This window comes from Podarcis erhardii (genome assembly GCF_964252035.2).
Source record: "Podarcis erhardii genome assembly, chromosome: 4".
Lineage (NCBI taxonomy): Eukaryota > Metazoa > Chordata > Lepidosauria > Squamata > Lacertidae > Podarcis > Podarcis erhardii.
The window spans coordinates 33,954,118-33,980,568 of record NC_138508.1 but is presented as its reverse complement, the minus strand read 5'-3'; the positions used below and the strand labels follow the sequence as shown (position 1 = coordinate 33,980,568).

The window sequence follows — 26,451 nt, the reverse complement described above, 5'->3', positions numbered from 1 at the left end:
GTAACAAACCCAAGATTGAGTTGATTTCTCTTTTGCTTTTTATTCTTTTAACCACCTCTACAGTCACAATTGGTGTGCAAAAAAGGACACACAAATTGAGAACAAACTGGCTAGTTTGTAATTATTCTGAGTGTGTCTTTTTGTTTTTGCTTTTGTAACAAATCAGTACCTTAGCACTATAATTCAAATATCACCTCAAGTGGTATACTACTACAAGGGCTGCCCCGTAGTTAAGATTTAACTACGACTGGTTTATTTATACAATATACTATAGGGTTTTATTAATGTGTGGTGCTGTGCTATGAAGTGTGACTGAGCTGACAGAATGTTAATTAAGATTCCACATGACATGGGAGGTAAGTTATTGGACTTAGAATGTTTTGACATTCAAACTCTACAAACTGAAGTGAAAATCCAGCAACTGAGAGAGCCTCAAATGTGCCTAGGAACAGAAGGAGTTGTAAGGGCAAAGTAGCTCTAATATCAAAACCTCACATTTTTAAAGGACGGAAAGCTTTCTAACTATGAGGCATCTTAATTTAGTTTCCACAGAGTGAACTAGAACCCGTCACAGAATATCTGAATTTCCAATAACTGTTCTCAGCAGTGCTATCTGTACTGCTCTTTATAGGTTATTATATTCCTTTTAGGCACCCTTTCCTTCATTCTAACCGAATGTTCAATTTGTAAGGAATAATGGTTTGTGGATTCAACATCTCCCTACCACCACATCAGCGGACTTGCTGGCTGTGTGGTTAATTCAGTAGTGAGAAAGTCAGTGAGACAGTGGTTGTCCCTGCTTATTGCTTGTTCTTGTGGATACACACACTCAATACAGGAGTTTGGGATAGCACAAGGAAGAGATTTCATGCTTGTGTCAGCAAATGGAGTTGCTCCTGTATGTTCACATATAGGTGCTTACCACAGGGAAGCAGGCAAAGATGGGAAAGGGATTTAGTTGGAAAAATAGAAGTGCTGGCCTATATCAGCTTTGACTGCTACACTTTGATATTTTAACAGGAGTTCAATAGAACAATTCCTCTTGGGGAATAAGGATGGAATTCAGAGTCTCCACAAGCATTGCAGCTTGCCAGGCAGAATGATCCCCCCTCTGTTCTCCTAACTCCTGAAGCTAATCTCAGGAGGACACTGAAGGAGGGGAAAGCCCTGTGATGCAAACAGAGATCCTTGTGCAGGGCTTTCGTGGCTGGGGCTTGTTAGGTGGAACCTCCCCAAATAGATTCTATCACACTGGACAGAGAAGTCTGTTTGCTAGAATGTCTGCAGATTCTCTGTCAACCAGAGAATGGTGTGTGTGAACTCCTTTTCCCCCTCTGTCTTCTGGCCTGAAATGTCATGTTTGGAAGTCTGGTAGAATTTCAGCCACTCTCTTCCTTAGCTGTTTTATTCTCTCTTCTTTCTCCCTTTCCTCTTTCATCAAAGATGGGAATTGCCTCCAGGCCCTGAATACAGTCTGCATTGTCCTCCTATATAAAAAAATTGTGAGGGAGAAAAAAAAACCCAAGGTAACATAATTAAAGAGAGACATGCATACATTCAAGGAAACACACATTGTATGGAACCAATTCCTCTCCTTTTTGACAATTTATCTCACATTATTTACAAAAATCAAGAATATAACCAGTTTAAAACATTTTGGTAAACTTCCACTCGTCGCCCCACTTGCACAAGGGCTTCTTGCACAACAGAACTCCCTGCATGCCCCCCAAATCTGTTCTTGGGATTCCCCCAACTTTCTGAAGTAAATTTGGGAGAGAGTGCAGGGAAGGAAAGGTTTGTTATACAAGCAGAAGTCCTTGCACTAATGGGTTGGCTTAGTTTGATACATCCCATGGATTATTCTGGTAGAATATGGGCCCAGGAATAGGGCCTTTGTTGTTCACCCCAACAAAGTGGGCAGAGAGAAGGTATTGCAGGCCTTTTTCAAGGCCCCATTCCCTCACAGGCCACATACCTGGAGTAGCTAGAGCCAGAGCTGGTGATGACTGAAATCAGAAACAATAAACACCGCCCTGCTTCAATTTTCACAGTGGCTACTTCAGATCAGAATTTCCAATCCTATGCAGGTTTACTCAGAAAGAAGCTGCACTGGGTTTGATGGGGTTACTCTCAAGGGAAATACACAAATGATATTTTTTTGTACAATATATAACTACTGTATAGGCCAGTCTAGCAACTGTTCTGAAAAGCAAGTGAAATCCCTTTCTGTCTTTAGTGTGCTATGCATACACACATATATGGAAGCATACCATAGGAGTATATACAAATGCTAGAAAGAAGGGTATTAATGGTTTAATACCGCTGCAGCTATTTTCCTCCTCCAGGCCCTACAACACTTACTAAATGCTTTTGTATAAGTGTACTAAGAATATTATCAGAGCTATTTTTTCCATAGGAACTGAGTGCTGGGGAAGGAAATTCCATTATCTTCCTGTTCTGTTGGGAGGAAAGGCTTAAGAGTGTTTTGTTTTGTTTTTGTTGTTGTTTTGTTTTGTTTTTAAATGGACAGGTAAGTGCCTTGGTACAATAGTTATTCATCAGGACTCCAAAGCCATCAAGTTGTTCGCCAACAGAGAAGCAAACCTCCCTCCCTCCACCACCTTGCTCCTGTGGGGATCTGTGCCAGCAAGAGGAACAGCTGCCTGTGCACAGAGCAGAACTAATGAGAACTGGGGATAATGCCAACGCAGCACAACTTGGCTGGAACATCATTGCTGTAGAGGATTGTCACGTAAACTACATAGTTTACAATAAGTCAATGATACTAGCCATGCTCCTCCCTTTTCAAAGGGTGGAACTACACCTTGTAACAGTAAGCACACATCTCTTGTCAGTTTTATTGAAAAGTCTTCAACATGTTTTAGATACTAACTTTTTGTTTAGGGAAACACTCCATCTATGTAGGACTTCCATAGAAAATTAAATGTTTTTAATTTTAAAACATCAATCACTCAATTCCATTAATCGGTTACTTTTATGTTATTGTCATCAGCCCTGGGGCTGGTGACAATGAAGAGCAATCCTATATCCACTTGCATGTAGGATTGCACAGTAGGAATATTAGTTTTGTTTGTAGGAAATGTAGACTGAGAAGCAAGTAGTATTGAGCAAAACCCCAAGAACGTTACTGGGGAAACCAGAGGAGGAAAGCTGCTTTCCTCCCTCCTCCAATGCTCCATCTCCCCTGTTGACCATCTTCTGCCCAACCCACTCCGCAACTTTACTTTGTTAACATTTTCCAGCTCGTCATTGCATTTATTTCTCCTATGAATTTGCTGCTTTCTCAGTCTCTTGCCTTTTGCTCTGGCTCTAAATTTTCCATTTAAGTATTTTTTTAAAAAAAACAACAACAAGCGAACTCAAGAGTCTGGTTCTTTGCTAGCTGCACTTGCATATTTTGGTCTTTGCTTTGTTCTCTCTCCTTTCAGGTCCCTGAGTGGTAAGAATCAATCACATTTTTCCCTTTTGTACAATTAAGGAGCATACTAATGAGAGCATTGATGGCAGCCTCACTGTGAGTGTTCATCTTTTTTTGGAGGGTGCATTCATTGTGTAGACAAATTTATGAGAGTCTTACTCTCAGGTAATAATAATTTACTACTACTACAAATTATTATTATTAATTTTTGTTGCAATTTATTTATTTAATGAAGAGAGATTCAGTGCACCCATTTTCAAAGAAGGCGAAATAACAGAGAAAGTGTCCAGGCCTGGTGGACTCAATCTCTGGACACCACTAGTTTCTGGGGCTCTCACCATCTCTAAATGCTGCAACTACAAAATATGAGAATCAAGAACTGCTTTGCAATCGTTGCAACAAACAAAATGATGACAATCTATGAAGGGAAAAGGGCAAATAGCAATTGGAATAAATGCAGCTCAAGTGAAACATTTAGTCTATTTATATAGTCACCTGTCACTATACTGATCTGCAGTCTTCTGTTTTCTCCAGAAAATACTCTTTTCCTCATTGAGTACATCAAACCAAGCCCAGAGGACCTTCTTCTTAAGTGAAGTTTCATGGAGCTTTTTTGCACTCTCTTCCAAAGTAGATACGTAATCCTTGTACTATACAACAAACACAAGGAAAGGAAGGGGAAATAGATTTCAGTATTGATATGTTTTATACAGGCACACAGCAACACAGATGGGAAGGAAAAGCAAAAAAACAGAAGACTGAGACAAGAGTTTTGAGTGGTTTGTGTACAGGAAAATAAGAAATGAAACTAATGTTTCAAGGATAACAATAGCAAAATGTTTTGTTCATGGTCTGGGCTCCCTGTTTTCCACTATTTCATGCAGGCACTATTGAATGTACAATTCAGTGTTGTGAGGATCTCAGTTTCCATTTTTTTTTTTTAAAGGGTACAGTCCTTTCCCCTGACAAGTGTGTAGGAGAGGCAAAAACTGTGGCTCCAAACTGAGACCTGCACATTAGGAGTATAGGAGAGCCACGTAGTTTTGTTCCAATGCAACTCCCAGGTACAATACAAGCACAGAGCAATGAGAGCAGGTAAAGAGACTTGTCTTTCAAGTCCAGCATCCCATTTCCCACAGTGGTGAACCAGATGCCTTTAGAAAGCTCACAAGCAGGAGATGAGGACGATAATCACCTTATCCCACTTTTGTTCCCTAGTAACTGGTTTCCTAGTAGCTTGCCTCTGATCCTCGAGGAAACATATAACCAGCATTACCAGCAGACATCAATAAGCCTCATTCTTCATGAATCCTCTTTTAAAGCTAATAGCAAAGTCCATAGTTTATAACATTTCCATAGTAAGTAACATTTTCTCTTGCTCACCATTATCCAGTTCCTGAAGGACCTTCTGAGCAGCAGACGGGAATAAAGTCCCTCAGCCTGAGCTACTTTCCCAGCAAGGATCTCTTGCATATGATGAAGCCAGGCAAGCAGACACTTCCTTTGCAATCTAAAGCAATGATGCCTTTGTGCCACCTGAGCGCAAAGACCGAGGGAAAGAGAGAGAACTAGTTACTCCAATGATTACCGAGGGGCTACAGCTCTGCTGCAATGTTACTCTGGCTTACTGTTAGAAGTCTCCACCATCTGTAACCTACATTTGTATTATTTCCACTCATGCTTTTCTGTTCCACTATAACTTTTCCAAAGCAAGCAACTGATCCTCTCCTTCCTTTCACTTTTACCTTGTAGTTCATCAGTATGAGTGTAGCACGAGTGCTTATAACATGAGTAATACTTACAACATGATCTGGATCAGATTCACGGATCCTCCTGACCATGTGTGAATGCATATGGGAATTATTTAATTATTTAGCTGCAGCAGAAGTGGATTTCCTGCACAAGCAGCGGGGCTTGGACTCGATGACCTTTGATCATCTCATCTACTTGAGAGTAAACCCTACTGAATTCAATAGGACTTATTCCTACAAAGACGTGATTAGAATTGTGCTGTAAACCCCGAGAGCTCAGTACAAACAGCATTAAAACCAAAGCCTAATAAAGCAGTAAGTAAAATACCTACTTAAGACATTAAAATGTAATACTGGATCGACATCATTCCACATGCAGCTGATAAAAGCCAGCTGGAAACAAAAAACCTGTGATTTTACAGATTCTACTTGATAAATTTGCACATGCTATGAGGAAAGTCACCTATAACATTATTTTTATGCGGCTCTTCCTGCAGTCTCCTCCTTCCCTTTAAAGCTCCACCCCAGCTGTTCCTTTGCTCTCTCAACTGAAATCCACTGATGCTGGATGATTTCCCACCACCTGCACACCTAGGACCCACTTTAGTTGTGACTACAATTTGTTTTAAACTGTTTTTAATGCTGTATTTTATATTGCTGTAACCTGCCCTGTTCTGGTGAACAGTGGGTATAAATCTAACAACAACAAGGTGCCTGACAAAGTCAGAAGAGGTACAGGGCTGAGCTCCCGCTAAGTCAAACTAAACTAGAACTGCTTCAGAAACTTTGGCTTGATGGCGTGAATTTTGACTCTTTGATGGCAGGCAGAAGGCTGGCTGAAGATTAACCCTCAAGACATGGAGCCAACCTTCCTTTCTAGATACCCACTTTTACTCCAGTGCTTACCATCATATTTTCCTGAGTTTGCTGCATTAGTCTTTTCCAGGGCTCCAGCCCCTGCTTCTTCAGCAGGAACCTATCATAATGTTCCTTCGCTTTTGATAAGAGCTGCTGCTCCTGCTCCAGCCTCCTCTGTTTTTCCAATTCTTTCTGCAATTAAGGATACATAAGAGATCAATTCCTGGAGTAAGAATACCTTGTAAAAAATGTCCACTACTTTTAATTTGGGCTTGCAACTAATTATTAGCATTAATAGTGGAGTTGCTGCTAGGAGGCTTTTCCAGACACAATCTTTTTGCTGGGCACACAGCACAGAATCATTAAAGTGCTCAATTGATGTTGCCCCAGAAATCATCCGCATTATAATCCTTTCCCAATACGAAGAGCACTTAGCTGTAAGTTACCAGTGAACAGCAATTCTCACCACGACAGGTGCAATTATTACATATTTTTATGCAGGGATGGAAACCATTTTGAACAGACCACCAGTTTTTCATCTTTTTTTGTGAGACTGGGCTCACGCCCTAATCCGCGCTTGAACTCTTAGCTGGTGTCAGGGGTTGGCATTATTTGACACTTGTCAAAGCCCAAACTCTAGCAGGCGGACCATTCGCACCCTTGAAGGCCCTGATTCTGCAGCTTTCCCCTCTTCCTCATGGTTTCCTTGCCCTCTCAAAGCACAAGTACAGGAACAAAATCATGAAGCAGCAGCAGAATCCACCTCCACTTGCCTTGTCCTCTCCTCCTCCTGGGCAATGGTGTGGATTGGGCCCAGAGGAAAAGGATAAATGAATGGGAAATGGTGAAGGGCCCACTCAGAGAGGTATCTTTTCACAAGGCCTCTCCAAAAACCTGGAGCTTGCACTGCTTGAGCCCTAACCTACTGCCTGGCATCCTTGAAGCAAGGTTATACCACCACCACCAACACAATGCTAGCCCTTCTACAGGAGGTCATGGTTATCACTTCAAACAGTGATCAATAGTACAGCTCTGCAAGAGGACTGTTTATAAAATGGCATCCCCCCCCCCCCACCTCTGAACAGTCCTTTGCATTTACAGGCTGCCTTCTCCCACTTATTCCAAAGTGGCACAAAACAGCCATCAAGTGCTGGAACTGGGAGAAGCAAGTGCAATATTCTGCTCACCACTTTCTGCAGTCTTCGCTCCTCTTGCCTCTTCTGCAACTGAGCCGCCTTCTCTGCTGCTTCTTGCCTCTGACGTTCTTCTTCCTTGGCTTGCATCCGGGCCTAAAAATAGATAGAATGGAGCACTAGTTCACTTACCATGAATGGACCCTTCTGGGCTGGCATAATGACACACCCGCTTGATGGGCTGTGCCAATCCACCCAGGCAGGGACCATGTGACTTGAAGCTTTAATATGTCATCTTCCCTCTGGTTTCCCCTCCAGCTTCTCCATCTGTGAGAAAACTGCCATTAAGTAAGATCCAAGTAAGAAGTATGGACAGAAAATTAATAAGAACATCAAGAAACACCCACACCACTAAGTGCAATCTGTTCCCAGTGGAATGTGAAAATGAGAGGAGGCCTTGTGCTGGACATCTCACCATAGCTGTCAACTTTTCCCTTTTCTTGTGAGGAATCCTATATGGAATAAGGGAACTTCCCTTTAAAAAAGGGAACCGTTGACAGCTATGCATCTCACTATGCCAGCCAATCACCTGACACAATTAACCAGAGTCTAAAATGGTGCTTGAGTTTTGAGCAACTAGACTGAACCACGCTGGGTCATAAAGGAGTGACCCCAAAGAGAGGAGCTGCTCTTTAAAGGCAGAAGAAATTAAGGCCTGCAAAGCAAGTAGGGGGTGATCTCGCGCTGAACTCTAGGCCAGCAGTGGAAGGGAGGGAGCATAAGTAGACCCTGTTGCCAGGGAGAGTTCTGCTTCCTGGGTCTGGAGCCTTGAGAAGAAGCTGAACCTCTTGAGTGAGGACAGTTAGCAGCCTTTTCAGTCTTTTTCTAGTCTTCCTTCTGTGGTACAGAAAAAGGACAATTGCCTAGAGCACCTTTTGTGCCGAAGATAGTTTCTGAATTTTATTCCACTGAAATAATAGCCAGCAACAAATAAAAGCCCCAAATAATTTATTTTGGAAAAAGGAGAGGCATCTGCAGAGATGTTGGAAACCTGTGCTATTACAACTGGCTGGCTTTGACTGAACAACAGAAACAGAAATCACTGAACTTACTGGGCCATTTGAGGACCTCTGGTAAATAGCTGACATTGCAATCCATGCCATTTAAAGAAAGTGGCCTCTGCTCCATGAGTGGAAAATTGTGTTTTCACGAGGTAGGAGAATTGGCTGTTTTGTACCCTCCTAGGTGGTGGGACAACAGCTAAGGCGGGGAGCAGCAGAACTTGCCTCTTTTGTCTGTTGAGTGACTTTCCTTCCAGTTGTGAAGAGCGGCTCTATAACTCATGGCAGGAAGTCGCTATGTCTACCTGAAGAATCGCTCTTGGTACAGAGGAGCCACAGGAGGCAGCTTTGTGGCAGGCAGCATTTAAGTGCTGGAATGCTGAGAAGAGGCTTTGTTGGAAGGGTTCTTAGCAGCAATTCAGCTTGAAGCAGTTCTCTCAAAATGAGAGGCTCCCCCCCCCCGCCCCCACTCCACTTGCAGGCACCACAGCAGCAGAAAGAATGAAGTTGAGAGGAGTGGGGGTGGGGGGAGGTAAGGATTTTTTAAAATTTTATTAAGCAAGCCACACAGCTTAAAAAGGGAACGCTGAGGGAAACAAATGAAGTACAAGGCAGAAGTAGGAGAGAGAGGGGCTACACAAATCTACTTGGGGGAAGGCAGAGATGAGGGAAACTAGGAGGAGGAATGATGATATATATATATATTTTTTAAAATAATTTTTATTGGGTTTTTACATTTTATAACAACAAACACACACACAAAGACAAGAACACACAAACACACAAATACAATTACATACCCTAATTTTCTTTACCCACTTTCATTGACTTCCCCCCACCCCCTCCTCTTACATCCCAGTTCCAAAATTAATTCAGCAAGTTCTTACCTAACCTCTTAAAGATATTCATATTGTTTTTAAAAATTGAATTCTTTTTGTTTATCTATATTCAACTTATCCAATTCTCTTATAATCATTAATTTCTTTTTTTTTAAGGTCGATCTAACTTCCCCTCCACAAATTTTCCCTTTATTATATTAATTATAGGTCACATTGACCAAGTAAAACAAAACATAACATTTTATAGTTCTATTCTCTCCCCCCCCTTCCCCGGTTTCTGTCCCTTCCCAGACAAATGTCCAAAAAAACAAACAAACAAACAAACAAAAAATAGTTCTTAGCCCGGATTTCTCACGTCCGAGGCGTCTGATTCTCTATCAGTCCCTCTCTGCCAACTATGTTGGTAGTCCTCTTTGTTGGTCCTAAGACCCCGAAGGAGTTCAGTCAGAGTCACATCATATTTTCTTTCATCCAGAATGTTAAAGAGTGTTTGCTGCGAAAGACCATCTAGTTTTCCATACTCAAGAGGAAAGTCCCAATCATGTTGCTTTATTCTTTTTAGTTTTAATATTCCAAGTACTCCAGGGACTTCTCTCTTCTTCTTTCTCATCTTTCGCAGGTTTGTAATCCAAAGGTCTTCTTGCTCATACTCTAACAATGCAGATTCCTGGTTGATATTTTCCACTTGTAGTGTCTGAACTCCTTCTTTCTTCTCTGTCAATTCCAAAGGCATCTCTTCCTTCTCAGCTGCAGAGTTTTTATCATGCATCTCCTTTGTGCATTCAGCAGAGTTGTTTGTTTCAGAATTCAAGGTCATAAAAACTTTACTCAGAGCCATACTCTGCTCCTGCAGGATTCCCACGAGAAAGAACATTTTTTCTATCTCCGCCAGTAATTTTCCCTCTGCAGCCATTGTAATGTCACTAATTCCCCCTAGGGGGCTTTCAGTTATTTAGTAGTCCTTTTCCAATAATCTGTTACTTTGTTATTATCAATACTTTGTTTCCAATCGCCTCAGTCCAAATGTATCAGCTTTAATTCCAAGAGTTGTTAAATAACAAAATTCTTTACTTTGTCCGCCCGTTTGACAGCTTCTTTGACAGCTGTCAAACTCCTTTCACTTCTTCCTCCGGCACCCAAATAGGACACTCCCGGGTTTTTGGGGGGGATTACACACAAAGTTCCAAAATTCCCTTTCTCTCCAGCACAAAATCTTCTTCTATCAAATTTGTGAAAAACTTTTAAATCATCAAAACAGTATTCATTCCGCCTTAATTCTCCGTTCCTTGCTTTAAATCGTCTATAAGTAGAGGGGGTGCGGACTTCCCTTTAACACATCCCCCGATCCTGCCGAATTCACAGGCTAAAATTTTTAAAGTCCAAATTCCACTACTCACGGGTCCTTTGTTATCCAGTCCAAATTTTGGGAAGAAAGTCAGCGCTCTCCGGCCATGGCTCGCGGCTTCACTCCACTGAGGTAGCGGTCTACTCTCAGCACCACGCCACTCTCCGTACCCTCTCCGCAGCCTTTAAAAAGGCTCTTCGTGGGTCGGGGAGGGCGCTTAAGGTGCCCACCGAGTCACCAAGTCCGCAGGCTTCTGCGCCTGCGGTTTCTGAGGGTCCCCGTGTCGCCGGCACGGCAAGACCCGTCCTCAGTAGAGCCGATTCCCTCCGGAGCTCGGAGGGAATCCGCCATTAGCCGTTCACGCTAACCCGGAAGTCCAGGAATGATGATATATTAAGTCACATGATCCCTGCCTAGGCAAATGGGGACATACAACCCATTAAGCAGATGTCTCACATGCTGGTCTGAGGAGAATAAAGTAATCTAAATATATCTTATTTAGATCTCACCCATTCCCCACCTCTCCCAGGAAGGGCAGACTCCTCCCCACCCCAGCAGGAAGAGGCTGCATGGGAGGAAAGCATATGGGGATGACTTTCTTTGTGTGCCTTCTCATTCACAACGGTACCCCTACCCATCAAAAGCCTTCCCAGCACAATATTTGATATTGAGGGGCTCTGTGTGTGTAAGTGTAAAGAACTCGTCACCATCATGTGGGCCCTGTGGAAAGCCTTGAGGGCCATGGATTGCTCACTTTGCTATATACAGTCAGTGCCCCAGGGCTATTAAGTTATGATACACACAGGAACAGGATAAGATAAATGTATGATAAATTCCTGTATCTTGAGGATCAGACTGGTGCATGCTTCAGTTTCTCAGAATAATGGCTGGACATCAGTCTCAACATTTGTTAGCCACAACAACTAGATGTTCAGAGATTGGATATTTCTAAGGTGTTAGGGACAAAGAAGAGGACAGAGTGATCACTATCCTGTTTCTCAGAGGCATCTGGTTGATCACTTTTGGAGACAGAATATAGAACTAAATAAACTAGATGGACTTTTGTCAGACCCAGCAGGTCAGTTCTTATATTGCTATGGAGCGTATCAATTTCAGTCTTTGTGTGCTTTAAATTCACTTGATTTTCATTTTTAAATAACAAATTGGACTTGGCCTTTTGATTTAGCAGCATGTTGATTAAAAAAACCAACCAACCAACCAACCAACCAACCAACCAGCCTGTATTGATGTTGCACTCTTGGTTTAAGCCAGCATTCAACTTTACTTACCAACTTCTCCTCTTCTCGTTTTTTCTTGGCTTCTTCCAGTTCCCTTCTCCTTTCTGCACGCTGAATTGCTCTCTCCTCCATGGCTAAAGAATTGCACAATAAGGAGTACAACAATTAGAGCAAGTGAAGCACAGTGACATAAAGAACGCAGAGTTCCATTTACAAAATTGTGTCTGACTTGACCTGGTAATATCAAAGGAAAGAAGGTAAGAACTGCCATGTTGTTTCATCTAGCTCTAATTTGTCATCAGTGGCAACCTGTAAAATTAGCTGTTAAGTTTTAAGGAGTTCCCAACAAAATAAATCTAACAAATATTTTTATTTTAAAGAACAGAAGGAATTGTAAGAAGTGGTTTATACACCCTCCTCTATATATTTCTATAATTTATATGTTGTATGACAAATTTCACTATGTATTATGTATGTGTACACTCAATTCTATTTAAATTTATTTATTAAGCAAAAATAAATGGCTGTAGCTCACCATGTTCCCCTGGCTTTGAAGAATTTGTCTCCCTCTTCTACATTTTCCCTTTCCTACTCCTTGTATGCCTTGTTTTTAGTTTCCACGTCCAATGGGCGGAGCCTGTCTCCCCCCACTTTTCTTTTTACTGATGTGAACCACTTTCAGAATGAGTAATTGTAAAAAATAGTAGTAAATGAATAAAAACACTCAGTCCCTGAAGCTGAGGGTTCAAAACCATGTGTCATACGTTGCTCAAAGCCAAGTGTCATATGTTGAAAGCAAAATGCCTCCAGTAAACGTGTTCCATATGTGTGTTGAACAATCTGCAAGCATAGTTCAACGGCTGTGCACAAGCTCCAGGAAGTCACAGTTAACCCTTGCTTCCCATTACATGCATACTGGGAGCTACAGTTAATGGCTTCTGAACAAGCCAGGACTTGTAAGCCAACTTCAAATATGGTTTCATATTCTGACTTCTTTGGAACCAAAGTTCCCAAATGCACATAACAATTGGTTAGCTGTGGTTTCTAAGTTCTGCTTCTCCACAGTGAGGACTGAAGGAACAGTATGCATGTGCACAGAACTAAATCTGATCATGTGAATATGACCCTTGCGAATCACCATGTCTGGGTTCAAACAAGTGCTGGGCTGTGTTAAGTTATGATCAAGTATGTAGGGCCCTGAGACCCCTGAAATGGTGGTGTTTAAATGGTGGTATTTTCTCCATAACTACAGGTCTCATCTTTTACTACAGTCTCCTCTAAGTATCCAAGGAAAAGGCTCCAATAAGTCCAGAAGGAGAATCTACATCAAGAATATACCTTTGAGTAAGGGATGTGGTGTGGACAGCACTTTCAGGCTCCTCTTGCTTTGCATAGCTGGCTGGTAATTTTCTAATCTGAAAGAAAGTGAAAAATGAATGGACATGACCAATTTAAATGACCCTACTCTGACTAAAACTTAGCTGAGTATCACCCAATGGATCAATGGGCTGAATGGCAGGACTCAATACCATATTTTTCCTGCCTTTGTACAGCAGTGGCATCATTTCATGGGCAGCAAACCTAAGAACAAGCTTTGGTTACAGCTTGTGATTTTTCTAGAGTGAGGCAAACCATAAGGCCAGGGTTCAGATGACATCTTAAGCCAAACTATAGCTTGGCAAATAGCAAAGAAGCAGGAGATGAAGAGGAGTAAAGCAGCCATAATCTCCTCTCTGGAAACCAGTGTTCATGCTAAACAGTAACTTGGCTTAGTGTTATTTGTGAACCAGCACACTATGTAGAACAAGAAAGAATGATAAGTAGTCTTAAATGGGGAGACACTCTCCCATCTCACTCTGTAAGGCAAAACAGAATACACGTGGGCTTTACTAATGTATGCCTTCATAATTTGTAAAGTACGCAGAGATCTTTCAAAGGAGTCTGCTATTTACAGCATTATAATTCTATATTAAAGCTATTATTAGGGGAAGGAATCAATTAACGCTACTCAAATAATAACAGAGGAAGAGAGAAGGATCAACCTGCATCATATTTGGCCATTTCACTCCCTAATGAGCTATCAGAGATGTTTAGAAACATCATGGTATTGTCTCAAAGCCCGCTGTCCTAACAGGACATTGTGTAGCCATCAGATAATTGGATCTTTGTACTCTTAGCTCTGTACCTTAAAGACTCTGTATTCCTGTAAGTTAATTGGCTCTCTCTCAACTGCTTTCCTTCCCTAGTTTTTGGGGCCTGATTGTTAAGTGCCTTGGTAACTGCTGTGGCTTGTTCAGCTTCCTCCTTGGCCTTCTTTAGCCTCTCATTTTCCTGAAGTCTAAGGATTAGTTCTTGCTGCTCTTTGAGCTGTCGTTTCTGCTCTTCAATCAGCTGCTGCTGGAAGGCATGGCGGTGCTCCAGGGGACCCCTTAGGACAGAGGACATTTTTTGTTTTGGTGGTTCAAGATGCTGCAAGGAACTTCTTGTTTGGTTACCAAACACTGCTCGATCTTGAGCATTCAAAGCAGCATGCTTCAGGGTGACTTGCCATGCCCATTTTGGCTGCTTTGGAGAATGAAGATCACGTTTTTGACTTGTCTCTGGAGAGCAAGAGTTTGCTCTTTCTACATTTGCCATTCTGGGATCATCCTGTGAACAGGGTATTGTAGCCACCTGGAAAGGGAGGATAAAGCCTACGTTAATTATAAAAATTAAGGTCTCAGTTCTCATTGAACAAACGTTTGTTATATGTTATATGAAGCTGCAACTACTTCCATAGCAGCTGATTCCATAGCCTGTCATCTCCTAGAGAAATATTATTCCTTCATGGTGTTTAGAAAACCAAGTTTCCCACAGTCATTTGCCTACAAAGACAGGAAAATTCTTGAAAACCTAAAAGATGGAAGACTGGGACCCTAAAGAATAGTCAGCAATGGCAGAAAGCATGTGTGTTTATTCGCTCCATGGTTGTTTTGAGAACTTCCAATAAATGCTCATTGAGGAATACACAACACACAAGTCCTCCTAGTGCACCAGACACAACTCCCTTTGATATTATACCAAGTTTGTCTTTACCTGCAATGCCTGCAATCTGTTCCTAGTTGTTGTTTTTCGGGTGAAGGTGAAAGAGGATGCAGGAGAAGAATCTTGCTAACACACCTCTGGCCTACTTGTGAGTTCTGCATTTTGTAACTATTGTTATTAACTATTTACTGAGCCTACTAGGTATGCATACCGGAGAATCTATTTACTTTCATAAGAAAGGGGGCAGGTGTAACTTTCCTGTGTTCGTAAAACTGCTCTGGAGACTTTGTGTTTGCCTCAGGCTGCTTGTTTGTGACTTGGCCCCAAGATTCTACAGGAAGTCAAACTGTAGAACCCTGGTTTTTTGTTTTGGTTTTTTGTTTCATTTAGAATTGGCTATAGGAAAACCTGAAGGAATCACTTTATTTACAGCTGCTCCATTGTCACAGATGTAGTTATTCATATTCCTCTTTTGCATACCTGATTGGCAACTGGGGGGCCAAATGATGTGACACAGGAATCCAGATGTGGCCCAGTTTAGCCAGCTGCCGATCTCTATTTTACATTTTAAAGTATTTATAGGCCCCCATTTGGAGAAGGGGTGGCTAACTTGTTGCCCTCCAAATGTTGTTGCCCTCCAACTCTCAACAACCCCACTCAGCATGGCTAATGGTTACATCTGGAGGGACAAAGATTAGCCATTCCATTTTAGGGCACAGCTCTCACATGGTAGCGTACAACAGCGAGATAAAATACACTGAGATACATTTAAAGCATCAAACGATTAAAATTCAGTACCACAGGGAAGCAGGATCTTGAGAATCAACAGCATAAAACACTACTAATGAAAGGCAGACTGGAACATCTGAGTTCTGAAGGTACGCCAGAAATTCTGCACCATAGGGGGTGTGTATTAGTTCCGTAGGAAGGAGGTTCCACACTATGGGAGTAATGATGATGAGATATGTGTTTGTGAGAGAAAAAGCACAATGCAAAACCAGTCTACCTCTGTAGGATTCACGGGTTGATCCCAAGCTTCTTTTGACTCATGAGTTCTCTTGGCATCCTGGGAGCTGTCTGTAGCAAGTTTCCCCAGTGCCACTTCCTCTAACAGCTTTGCCATTTTCCTCCTTGTATCCTCTTTTTTCAATTGTAGTTCTCTCTTTTCCACCTCCGTTCGGCTCCAGCAATGCCATTCGGTAAAATAACGGTGCAAAATGCACTTCCGATTAAACTCTATAGCCAACTGTTTTCCCCTAAAAATAAATGTTCATTAAAATCAATTGCAAATTCCACAGATTAGGAGGATGTGTGTCTACCCCACTCTATTTTAGAATTACAGTATAGATTTTAGAATGGTTGACAATTGATTGTATTACTACTGCTGTAAAAAGGCGCATTAGCCAATATAGGCTTATATTATAAAATGTAGTATAAACACCAACAACTGGGAAACACTGGCTTGCTAGTGCTCCGATTGGAGAACAGCCTTTACCAAAGGTGTCATGGGATTTGAAGACGCTTGAACTCAGGACGAAAGGGAGAAACATGCTAAGAGGAAGGGATGCTTGGCAAACCCTCACTATGATCAACCTATGTTCCTGCTGTGGAAGGACGTGTGAATCCAGAATTGGCCTCCACAGTCACTTATGTTGATAGAAGACAATGTTACTCGGCTACAAGTGATCACCAAGGAAAGAAGAATATTATTGCTTGGTGTGGTTGTTGTTTTTTTAAAATACAATTACTTCTTACTAACTACTTAATATATTTTCCTGCTTGTTGTTTTGCAATCTCTGTTACAATCAGAGGCTGCTGCTAATAAGAGCTGTATCAGCAGCATATTCCCCAGTTAAGGCATTAGGCCAAAGGTGGCGGATGTAATGTATGCAACCCGACAAAGCTTTTCTTCATAATGACCAGCAGCACTGTAAGCCTGAGTGGCCTAGATCAGATGCACTTTGCCTAGCTCTTGTTAAGTTAATGGATTCCTAATTTAGTTTCTGGGACAATCAATGGAACAATAATTTCATCCATTATAGATTTGACTTATCAAGACTTTGAGATCATGTTCATGTCAGAAGCCCAAAGAAGAACAGGGAAAACTAGAACTGAATAATATTTATCATAAGTCCTTTTGGGCTTGTTAAAGGAGCAACAGGAAAGCAAGGCCTTTATTTTTAAGCAGATATCAAACACTGCAACTATGTTTTACTCAAAGACCTATTGAAATTAATGGACTTAACTTAGTCATGCTCATTAATTTCACTGACTCTTACTACAATTTAGTTGAGTACCACTCCATATTTCCCTGTGTCCACCTCTCTCTCCTTCCTCTTTTGTTTTCCCCGAGGGGGACTCCCCATTTTGCCTGCAACATGGTTTGTCTCAAACTACAAAACCTTGTCCATCACCCAACGCTGCATGATGTTATCAAGCATAAGACAGGTAAAAATTGTGGTGCCAAACTCAAAAGGAAGGCTCAGGAGCATACACTAGGTGAGCTCCTGGATCTTCCTTTGCAGCCGAGACTTGAATTCTTTTTGAATTCAAGCCATGGGTTCAAAGGAAGACTACTCCTTTGCAGTTCAAGCAGTAAGTGCGAAGGAAGAACCAGGAGAGCACCTTGAAGTGTCAATCAGCTGATGTGACTGACAAGTGGGTAGCCCCACCCACCTGTCAAAGGGACCATGGAGAGTTAGCCACATCTGGAATTGGCCAGATCCAGTTCCACACCCCTGTCATATTTCAAATGTTAATGCCACACGCAATGGTGGTGCTATAGAAAATAAAAGTTGTAGCTCCTGATTGAGCCAATCTTTTCATGAATCAGCGAGGAGCAGAAGAGCCTAAAAGCATGCCATTTTACTGTCTCCAACATTCATCCTCTTGTTGGTTGTTTTGTTTTTAAAGAGATCAATATTTTACCATTTTGGTTCAGGCACAAAAATGTATATGGCTGGAACTGGTCCCTAAAACAGCAGCAGATATTTCCCTCATACTATCAACATCCCGGGGGGGGGGGGGAGTGTTAAATGCTGCTACCTGTTCTGATTGCGAAGCTGGTTCTCCAGTTTTTTAGTCTCCTGCTCTAACTTCTGAGACCATGTGTAATCTCTCCAGGCTCGTAAGGTCTTCAGCTGGCACTTCCAGTCAGCAAGGGCCCTTGCTTTTCCCATCTTAATCCTGAGATCCAGAATAAGCTTGTACCAGGCAGAGAAATACTTCCGTAGGCACTGCATTGGGGATGGTTATGAAATCAAGTAACTATATGATAGCTTTCCTCTTTCAACAAACCTTCTAAGTGGAGATCTTTATCGCAGTTGGTATCAGTACTGGATTTGAAATCGTTTTTAAAGAATCAGAGAATTGTAGAGCTAGAGAGGACCCAGAGGCTCATCTAGTCTGCTCCTTTGAAATGCAGGAATCTCAACTAGATCATACAATTTTTTATATGTTTCAACTGCATTGCAAAAATTGCTTTGAGGTGCTTCATGGGAGGTTAATGACAAATGAAGTAATAATGTTCCATCACATCTACTGTTCTGATCCTATCATCTCCTATTTTCTTTATATTTTTAGGCTTCAGAGTTTTGCTGACAATGGAAGGTTGATTAACAGGAAAACAAACTTCTCTTTTCACACTTTGCCTTCAGAACTGACTTTACCTTTTACCTTTTCTAGAATACCTCTCTGTGTTACAGAACCAAAGGATTCTTATTTTCTCTCCCAAATTCACTTGTTATAACTTCTCCCTTATTAAAAAAACCCAAATTGAAAGAACTTTAGATTTTTTTAGAACAAATCTACTGCCTACCTCTTCAACTTCCAGTACTATTACATGTGTTTTTCTCAAGTATCATCACAATTCCACATATCACTTATACTGTTCTATAGGAAATTGCATTTAACTGCATTTAAATTATTATTAAAATTTAAATAATGCTTTAGGGGCTGGCTGCTTGGCTCAATAATTTATTTGCTATTTTCTTCTTTATTACAATCTAAAACACAACATTACCGTATTTTTCGCCCTATAGGACGCACTTTTCCCCCTCCAAAAATGAAGGGGAAATGTGTGTGCGTCCTATGGGACGAATGCAGGCTTTTGCTGAAGCTATCCGCAAGCCTTGCGAGCCCCGCGGGAGTTCCCACGGGCTCGCAAGGCTTGCGGGCAGCAGCCTGCAGCCCGGAGCATGGGGCGCCCTCCGGAGGACGACCCGTGCTTCGCGCAGGTGTCCGCAAGCCTTGCGTGCCCGCGGGACCTCCCCCTGGGCGCGCAAGGCTTGCGGGCAGCAGCCTGCAGCCCGGAGCATGGGGCGCCCTCCGGAGCACGCCCCGTGCTTCGGGCAGATGTCCGCAAACCTCGCGCGCCCGGTAGGAGGTCCCGCCAGGCGCACAAGCCTTGGGGCGGCAGCCTGCAGCCCGAAGCACTGGGCGAGCTGCGGAGCCCGCCCCGTGCTTCGGGCAGATGTCGGCAAGCCTTGCGCGCCAGGCTCGCAAGACTTGTAGGCAGCAGCCTGTTCTGGGGGCTGGGGTCGGGGGAAGCTCAGGCTTCCCCCGCGCCAGCCTTGCGCCTGGGGGGGAAATAATTTTTTTTTCTTTATTTCCCCCCCAAAAAATCTAGGTGAGTCCTATGGGGCGGTGCGTCCTATGGGGCGAAAAATACGGTAGCTACCATGGACATTTTTTGGAAAGGCTCAGTATAATGTTTTTACTAAATAAATTGCAGCAGCCTCATAAGGCACACAGCTAGGAGTCACTAATTTGTGTGCACTGGCCTTCAAGAAAGTCAAAGCAGAACAAGTATTATTCCCAAATAGTAATTTACAGTACAATCCTATGCATTTGTATTAAGAAGGAAATCTTACTATATTTCAATGAGATTTACTCCCTAATAAGTGAGTTTAAGATTGCAGCTTTGGTCTGTTGTTATGCATTCTCCCCTATTTACTGTTCTAGCCTTCTCTTTAAGTGCACAAACAAATGATATAACCATGCACTGCCATTTTCAACACCAAACCTCAACAGTGCAATAGCAGCCGCAAGAAAGGTTCACTCAGTCTTCCTGCATGAAAGGGGGAATGAAGGTGTAAAGGAGATTCAAAACCATCTGTGCACACAGCCAGTGTGACACTGTGTTCTATTTCCAGGTATAAACTAAATGGTTGGGTAGTTTTCACGGCAAATCTCAGCTCCTGCCACTCAACTGCTCACTATAATCAATAGTCTCGCTCTCCTCTCATCTTGTAAAAATATATATATTGGGATCTCAATCTTCAGTTGATCTAGGTCAGCCTGACACGGGGAGTTGGTTTCTCGGTTTACAGAGAGCTGACCCATGACTATCGCTGAGACACATCTGGCTCAAAGTGCTGAAAACAGATAATGAATGCTCTCACCTTCTGATTTGCAATGTCAATTTTGCTCAGCAGCTCCTGCATCCTGGTTTGTTTCTCTTTCCTTTGTCCTTCTATCTCACAATCCAGATGGACTGGCATGGGAGGCATGCTGACTTCTACCAGCCTCTTAATATTTTTTAGATCGTGCCTCTTTCTTTCCCTGAAAATAAAGCAATCTGTGAGAGGCCAGAGGCAACTAGTAGAGCATAAGAGGACTGTGATAGTCATCTCATGTCACTGTCAGCCAGTTCTCATATTATTACTTTTCTGTTACCCAACTCCGTTTGTGATCCCAGTTATCAAAATTCATTAGGTAATTGCTACATTTTTCTCTCTATCCTATGCCTGTATTAGTTGCAGTTCTCAAAGGAATATAATTCTGCTACCTGCAGTTAGGAAAGTTTTATGTAAGTATAAAAGTAGATCTGTCTCAGTGAAAAGTATACTGCATAAAATCAGTATTGTACATGCCACTTAGCGGTAGGAATCATAGCAATAAAAGGTTCTTGTGGCATAAAGGCAGCCAGAAGTTCACAGTACATAATCCCATTAGTCATGGGGTAGACATTCTAAAAGATGATGTAGAAAAACTAAGGGACAGATTCAACTAATGAGTCCCAATAGCAGAAGCCCACACAAGGACTTCCGCTATTGCAACAGGGATTCTTGCACCCCCCCCCGTATGCCCCCCAGAACAGCACAGAGTGGGAGCATCGTTCCATCTGGCAAGCTAAAAAGCTTGTGCTGATGGAACAAATGCCATAGCACTACAATGAATTCTTCCCAAGGATTCCATGGTTACCTAAAGAAGCAAACATCAGAGAAAAATCTTCTTGAGCCACCTACCACTGCAGAAGCTCCTGCAGTTCAAAGGAGCAGTTAAGGTGACCAAATATAAGGGACCCTCCATCTACGGAGATTTGAATTTTGCATGTGAAGCATGTTTGAGGCAGCAAATTGGTGCACGTTTGGAATATTTTGCCCTAGCCAACAAGTTCATATAACCAAACTAATCACCAAGAGTGATAATCTTCTTATAACAGCGTATGAAAAGATTCAAGTGGCCTTTTGGGGGGACCTAATAGTGTTTGCTCTCTGCTGTAGAAATGCCACGTTTCAGTTGCAGTAATTTGCAACTAAGTCCCATTGAGCATGTTGTTGTTGTTTAGTCGTTTAGTCGTGACCGACTCTTCGTGACCCCATGGACCAGAGCACGCCAGGCACTTCTGTCTTCCACTGTCTCCCGCAGTTTGGTCAGACTCATGCTGGTAGCTTCGAGAGCACTGTCCAACCATCTCGTCCTTTGTCGTCCCCTTCTCCTTGTGCCCTCTATCTTTCCCAACATCAGGGTCTTTTCCAGGGAGTCTTCTCTTCTCATGAGGTGGCCAAAGTATTGGAGCCTCAGCTTCACAATCTGTCCTTCCAGTGAGCACTCAGGGCTGATTTCCTTAAGAATGGATGCGTTTGATCTTCTTGCAGTCCATGGGACTCTCAAGAGTCTCCTCCACTGAGCATAGTGGGACTTATTTCAGAGTACTTATGAGAGCTGCATGATACCACAAATGGACAGTTTCCTTTAATTTAATTTGTACAGTATAAGTAAAAATAAAAGGGCACACATGATATTAGGCCAATTTTTCAAATTGCAAGCTCAGAAAGGGAGGAAAATCAGCTTTCCAGGTCTACAAATCTGAAGAAACTTCATGGTTTCCAGGAGCTGATGAAGCTTCACGTAACTTAGGAATGAGTTATTAAAATGTGTGGCTTATATATCGTGCCTTCTTCCTCCCTCAGAACTCTTAAGTTTTATGCATGGGATTCCCAAAGAATCTCCCATCCAGATTATGATCAGATTTAGACTTACTTCCACAAGTTTGCTCCTTTACACATTATCAGACTGTGCTCTGGTACCTAAAATGCATTTGAATGCCAAGTTCTTGTTTTCCTCAACTTACATTTTCCTGGCTTCTTCCATGAGATGCCTTCTTTCTACCAACTCTTTCCGCAGCTTCACCATCTGTTTCTGAATTTCCTCTTCTTCTCTCCTGGCTTTCAGAACCTTCTTCTTCTTCTCCTCTTGGAGTTGCCTCTGGGCCTCTGACATTGCCAATTTTTTCAGGGCCTTCTCTTGTTTCAGAAGCTCTTGCTCCTTCTGTCTCCTCAGCCGATTTTCTTTTACCTGAGAAACAAAATCAAGACCAAGATCATATTTTGTTGTTTTAAACTACAGGACTATGGTATACAAATGGTTGTAGATGTGTTGCTTTCAGGGCAGCTACACCTTTGCCATGACTACTGTGTTTCTCCATTAAATCCTTCCAGAATACACCAAGGTTCAGGAAATCCATCAAGAAATATAAGTAGAACCCCACTAATGTATGCTCCCCAACACTTGACAGCCATCAAGGATGATAACTATGTGGATGACACAAGTGAAGTGCTCGGATATCTCCATGCAATCATTGCTTCTATAACTGGCAAATGTAAATAGAAGCCCTGGATACACTGTTATGCTGGAATTGGCCTCTGATGTAGTATTCTAAAATGCATGGAAACAGACAAAAACATCAGCACTATTCTTGGAGAACAATTCACCAGTAACTTCAATTGCACTACAGTAAAAACATGGCTCAGGAAACAGTTTACTTAACAAAACCATTTAAGAAACACTACACTATTTTTTACAACTGTACCTTACAATAGTAGGTGCCTTAAGGCTGTCTTCTCCAAATACCTGTTTATGCCTTAATTCCATGGTAATTCGTGGGTCTTTGGGCTTCCTTTTCTCCTTCAGTTCTTCAGTTCTAAGGTTTCCCAATATGCCACTGTCAACAACTTCACTCTGCAGTAGATCCTGCAGAATATCTTGTACTGTTGTATTTTCCATCTCATCTTCCAGATAACCATAAAAATCTAAAATACCAAGCAAAACAATCCAGAAATGGCACCAAACATTTTTAAGCATACCATTCTTTCATTTCCTGCTTGTGTTAAAATTCAGGTACCCTGGTTAGCAACAAGACATATAATGCTTTTACAAGTATGCAAAATAAGATATTTGGTATTTATTATCACTTGTTTAAGCTTGATATCAGTGAAGACCCAAACGACTTGATCAATATTAATTGATGAATACAGCTCCATCTGAATGTTACATTTGCTTCATGTCATGAACTGAGCCATTTTAATATCAGAGCAGAACGTACTAATGTAGAGCCAAACAACACTACAAACTTTGCATGACTTCCTTGGTACTTGAACTATAAACGTAGACATAAGTGCAAGGAAGTTCTATTCATTTTGACAATTTCCCATTAAATGGTACTCAATATTATCATTATACATTCTCTAGATCCAAGTTTAAAATTGAGGCAAGTTCTCACCATCAAATTTTTCATACTTCTGAAAGCCAGTGGGGGACTCCTGGGGAGGACGAGAATGAGCCAATGGATTTTCAGCAGAATCTTCTTGATCATCTGCAAGTTCCAACTTCAGTTTTGAATTCAACCAATCATTAAGGAGCTCTTGGGCTACATTGATGAAAGCAGCAATGGATGTTAATTGGATAAGAAGTGGCAACTAGAGCTAAAATTCTTAAAGAAAAGCAGCTTTACACTTCAAGCCTGAACACATGTTTTTGTATATCTTTTAATACTCTCTTCTTAGTTAAGTTGGCCTTGGATTTGTATTCTATTTTACTGTTGGTGTTGTTTACATTGGATATTTTATGGAGGGTATAACATTCAGTAATAAAAATTATACTAATCAGATTCTAATTTTTAATTTGTTACTTTACATCATTTGCTTTAAAGCAGAGGTTTTCAAGCTTTTTGAGTTCATGGCTCCCTTGGGGGGTTATCCTGTTGTTATTCTGTCTCTCACAGCTACAATAAACCTACCATTAAAATTATGGACTGGTCATTTCTTTGTCAGAGAGCAAATGGGCAAATTTATCTGGGGATCAAATACTTTTCCTCCTCACTGTACCTAATGCAAGTCTTCTGCAATGTAGCTAAAAATATAGATATATTAATCTGGACCAGCATCACATTTAGGCAATACCTTCCACATATGCCTCATCATGATCTTGCAGCTGCTCTGTTGTTTCCAAATCTAGCACAGGGCCATGAAGTCCTCGAGAATAAGATGTTTTTTTTAAGGAAAACGTCTCAGAAACAGCAAACTCAGATGCTTGTTCCACTCGCTAAGAAAGAGAATGACAGACATATGTATCAGGAAGTGTTCATGCACACGAAAGCTTATACCAGAACTAACTTAGTTGGTCTATAAGGTGCTACTGGACAATTTTTTTATTTTTATTTCGACTGCGTCAGACCAACACGGCTACCTAACTGAAATTAAACATTAGTCAGGGAGGGAGGGAATAGAGGGCACTTTAGATGTGTAAGGTCCAAAGTTTCTTTCCATGGCACCTTAGGTAGCTATTCCAATCAGAATAGACAATACTGGGGTAGGAAGACCCATTGTCTTACGTCATATAAGAGTCACAATCTCATAAAAAAAAATTTGCACAGTAAAATGCAGAGATTTCACTCACAGTTTACACAGTTAAGGCTACTGATACCAGCCCAGACCTGCTTGTGTAGCAGCTCATTAATCAGTATATTAAATGGATCCAAATACAAAGAGAAGCCACTAACTCCAAAACATGCCATACCTTGACACTAAGAAAGTACTGGTCTAATTTTATCCAGGATGATTATTCAGAAATTAATCCCACTGAGTACAATAGGCATTACTCTCATGTAAATAGGAAGGTTATGCATCACTTTCTTCTCCCTTACCTTAATCCAGTGCTCCACATTGTCAGGATCAAGTTTGGTCTGGGGGAGAAACATTACAATAGTTTAGCACTGAGCTAGCTATTAATATTAAAGTAAAACTAAAAGACCTCTGTCTTTGCAAGCCCCTAGATAGGTTAAGGTTGAAATCATCCTAAGCACACCAAAAGAGTAAGTAAGCTCTACTGAACTCTGAGACTTACTCCCTAGTGACTAGTATTCAGAGGCACTGTGCCTCAGATACTGGTGGCAGCATTGACTAGTAGTAACTGATAGCCTTAACCTGCATTAATTTGTGAAAGCAGTCCAAACGGGGGTGGGGGGGTGGGGGTGGCTGACACACCTAGCATCAACCAGTTTCATTGCTTCATTATGTGTTGCATGAATAAATACTTTGTTTTGTCTATCACAGCTCCCCCACCACTCAGCTTCACCATTAGTGTAGAGTCAGAGTGGGACCTGGGTGACTCAGCCACGAAGCTTCTTAGCCTAAACTATCTGGACTCCCTCAGAAGGTGGTGGGAGGTTTCTAAGCAGAGGTTGGTTGGTTAGATGGCCATCTGTCATGGATGCTCCAGTTGAGATTCCTGCAAAGAAGGGGAGTTGGACTAGATGAGCCTCAAGGGGGGGCGGGAATCCCTTCCAACTATACAATTCTGTGATTCTAAGTATTGTGGATGCTGTGAGCAGCTTTGAGCAAGGTTCATCATACAAAAGTGGCATACAAATACAGTGGTACCTCAGGTTACATACGCTTCAGGTTACATACGCTTCAGGTTACAGATTCCACTAACCCAGAAATAGTACCTCGGGTTAAGAACTTTGCTTCAGGATGAAAACAGAAATCATGCTCCGGTGGCGCGGCAGCAGCAGGAGGCCACATTAGCTAAAGTGGTGCTTCAGGTTAAGAACAGTTTCAGGTTAAGAACGGACCTCCGGAACAAATTAAGTACTTAACCCGAGGTACGACTGTAGACAATTGTTTCGATCCTGGAAGAAGGCACAGCTGGTTGCTACACTGCCCACCTGCAGCCTACGATTCTACCCCACAGGGTTGTTGTGGGAAAGATTGCATGACGAGTGGGGGGAGGAACCATGTTCACCACCTTGAGCTCTTCGGAGGAAAAGGTGGGATATAAATGCAATAAACGGAGACCAGGCGAGAGCGAGAAGAACTCCTCTCTGCCTATTTCCCATCCAACTATAACTTCACGCTGGAACAGCAGCCTGGGTCGGCGGAGGCAGGAGGCACAACAACTCTCATCCCTACCTTCTGCCGAGACGCCGACTGGCTGAAGCGCCGCCAGCGGTACAACTCAGGTCTGTGTCTCATAACCGCCATTGGCGAAGCTAGAGGCAGACGCCTTCCTTTCTTCCTTCCTTCCCCGAAGCCAGCTCCCCACCCAGTTTGCTCCGAGGGATGCTGGGAAACGAAGTCCTTTCCTCCCCTTCCCCAAGCGTGCGCCTATAGCAGAAGGCGAGAGCGAACTACGGAGACCCAGGTTGCCGCGCGCGACCAGAGCGCGGCGTCCTTCAGCTTCGCCATGGCAACAGCGACG

The 26,451-nt window shown here is 42.2% G+C and overlaps 1 protein-coding gene across 2 annotated transcripts; it reads right to left on the bottom strand.

Annotated features, from left to right (window-relative positions):
* Positions 1-133: 133 nt before the first annotated feature.
* On the bottom strand, positions 134-26,382 carry CCDC191 (coiled-coil domain containing 191). Of its 2 annotated transcripts, XM_081859658.1 has the most exons (17): positions 26,163-26,365; positions 24,896-24,934; positions 24,153-24,294; positions 23,474-23,620; positions 22,825-23,003; positions 22,046-22,269; positions 20,091-20,250; positions 17,734-17,924; positions 15,695-15,944; positions 13,850-14,337; positions 13,003-13,079; positions 11,716-11,798; positions 7,236-7,337; positions 6,097-6,240; positions 4,823-4,975; positions 3,935-4,089; positions 134-1,487 (listed from the first exon to the last, which is right to left on the bottom strand). In XM_081859658.1, exons 1-17 carry the CDS (start codon positions 26,232-26,234, stop codon positions 1,355-1,357), a joined length of 2,739 nt encoding a protein of 912 aa, XP_081715784.1. In that variant the 5' UTR covers positions 26,235-26,365; the 3' UTR covers positions 134-1,354. The 2 variants fall into 2 exon arrangements, with proteins under 2 accessions (XP_081715784.1, XP_081715785.1); XM_081859659.1 differs by lacking the exons at positions 17,734-17,924; positions 20,091-20,250 and having other exon boundaries at positions 26,163-26,382.
* Between the last annotated feature and the right edge of the window lie 69 nt (positions 26,383-26,451).

Excerpts from the sequence above, each read along its gene's own strand:
- CCDC191 (XM_081859658.1), bottom strand. The coding sequence starts at position 26,234 with ATGGCGGTTATGAGACACAGACCTGAGTTGTACCGCTGGCGGCGCTTC. Across the intron at positions 20,251-22,045 it reads ATGGAAGAAGCCAGGAAAAT|GGAAAGAAAGAGGCACGATC; the intron begins GTAAGTTGAGGA and ends CTTTATTTTCAG. Across the intron at positions 14,338-15,694 it reads AACCCGTGAATCCTACAGAG|GTGGCTACAATACCCTGTTC; the intron begins GTAGACTGGTTT and ends CTCCCTTTCCAG.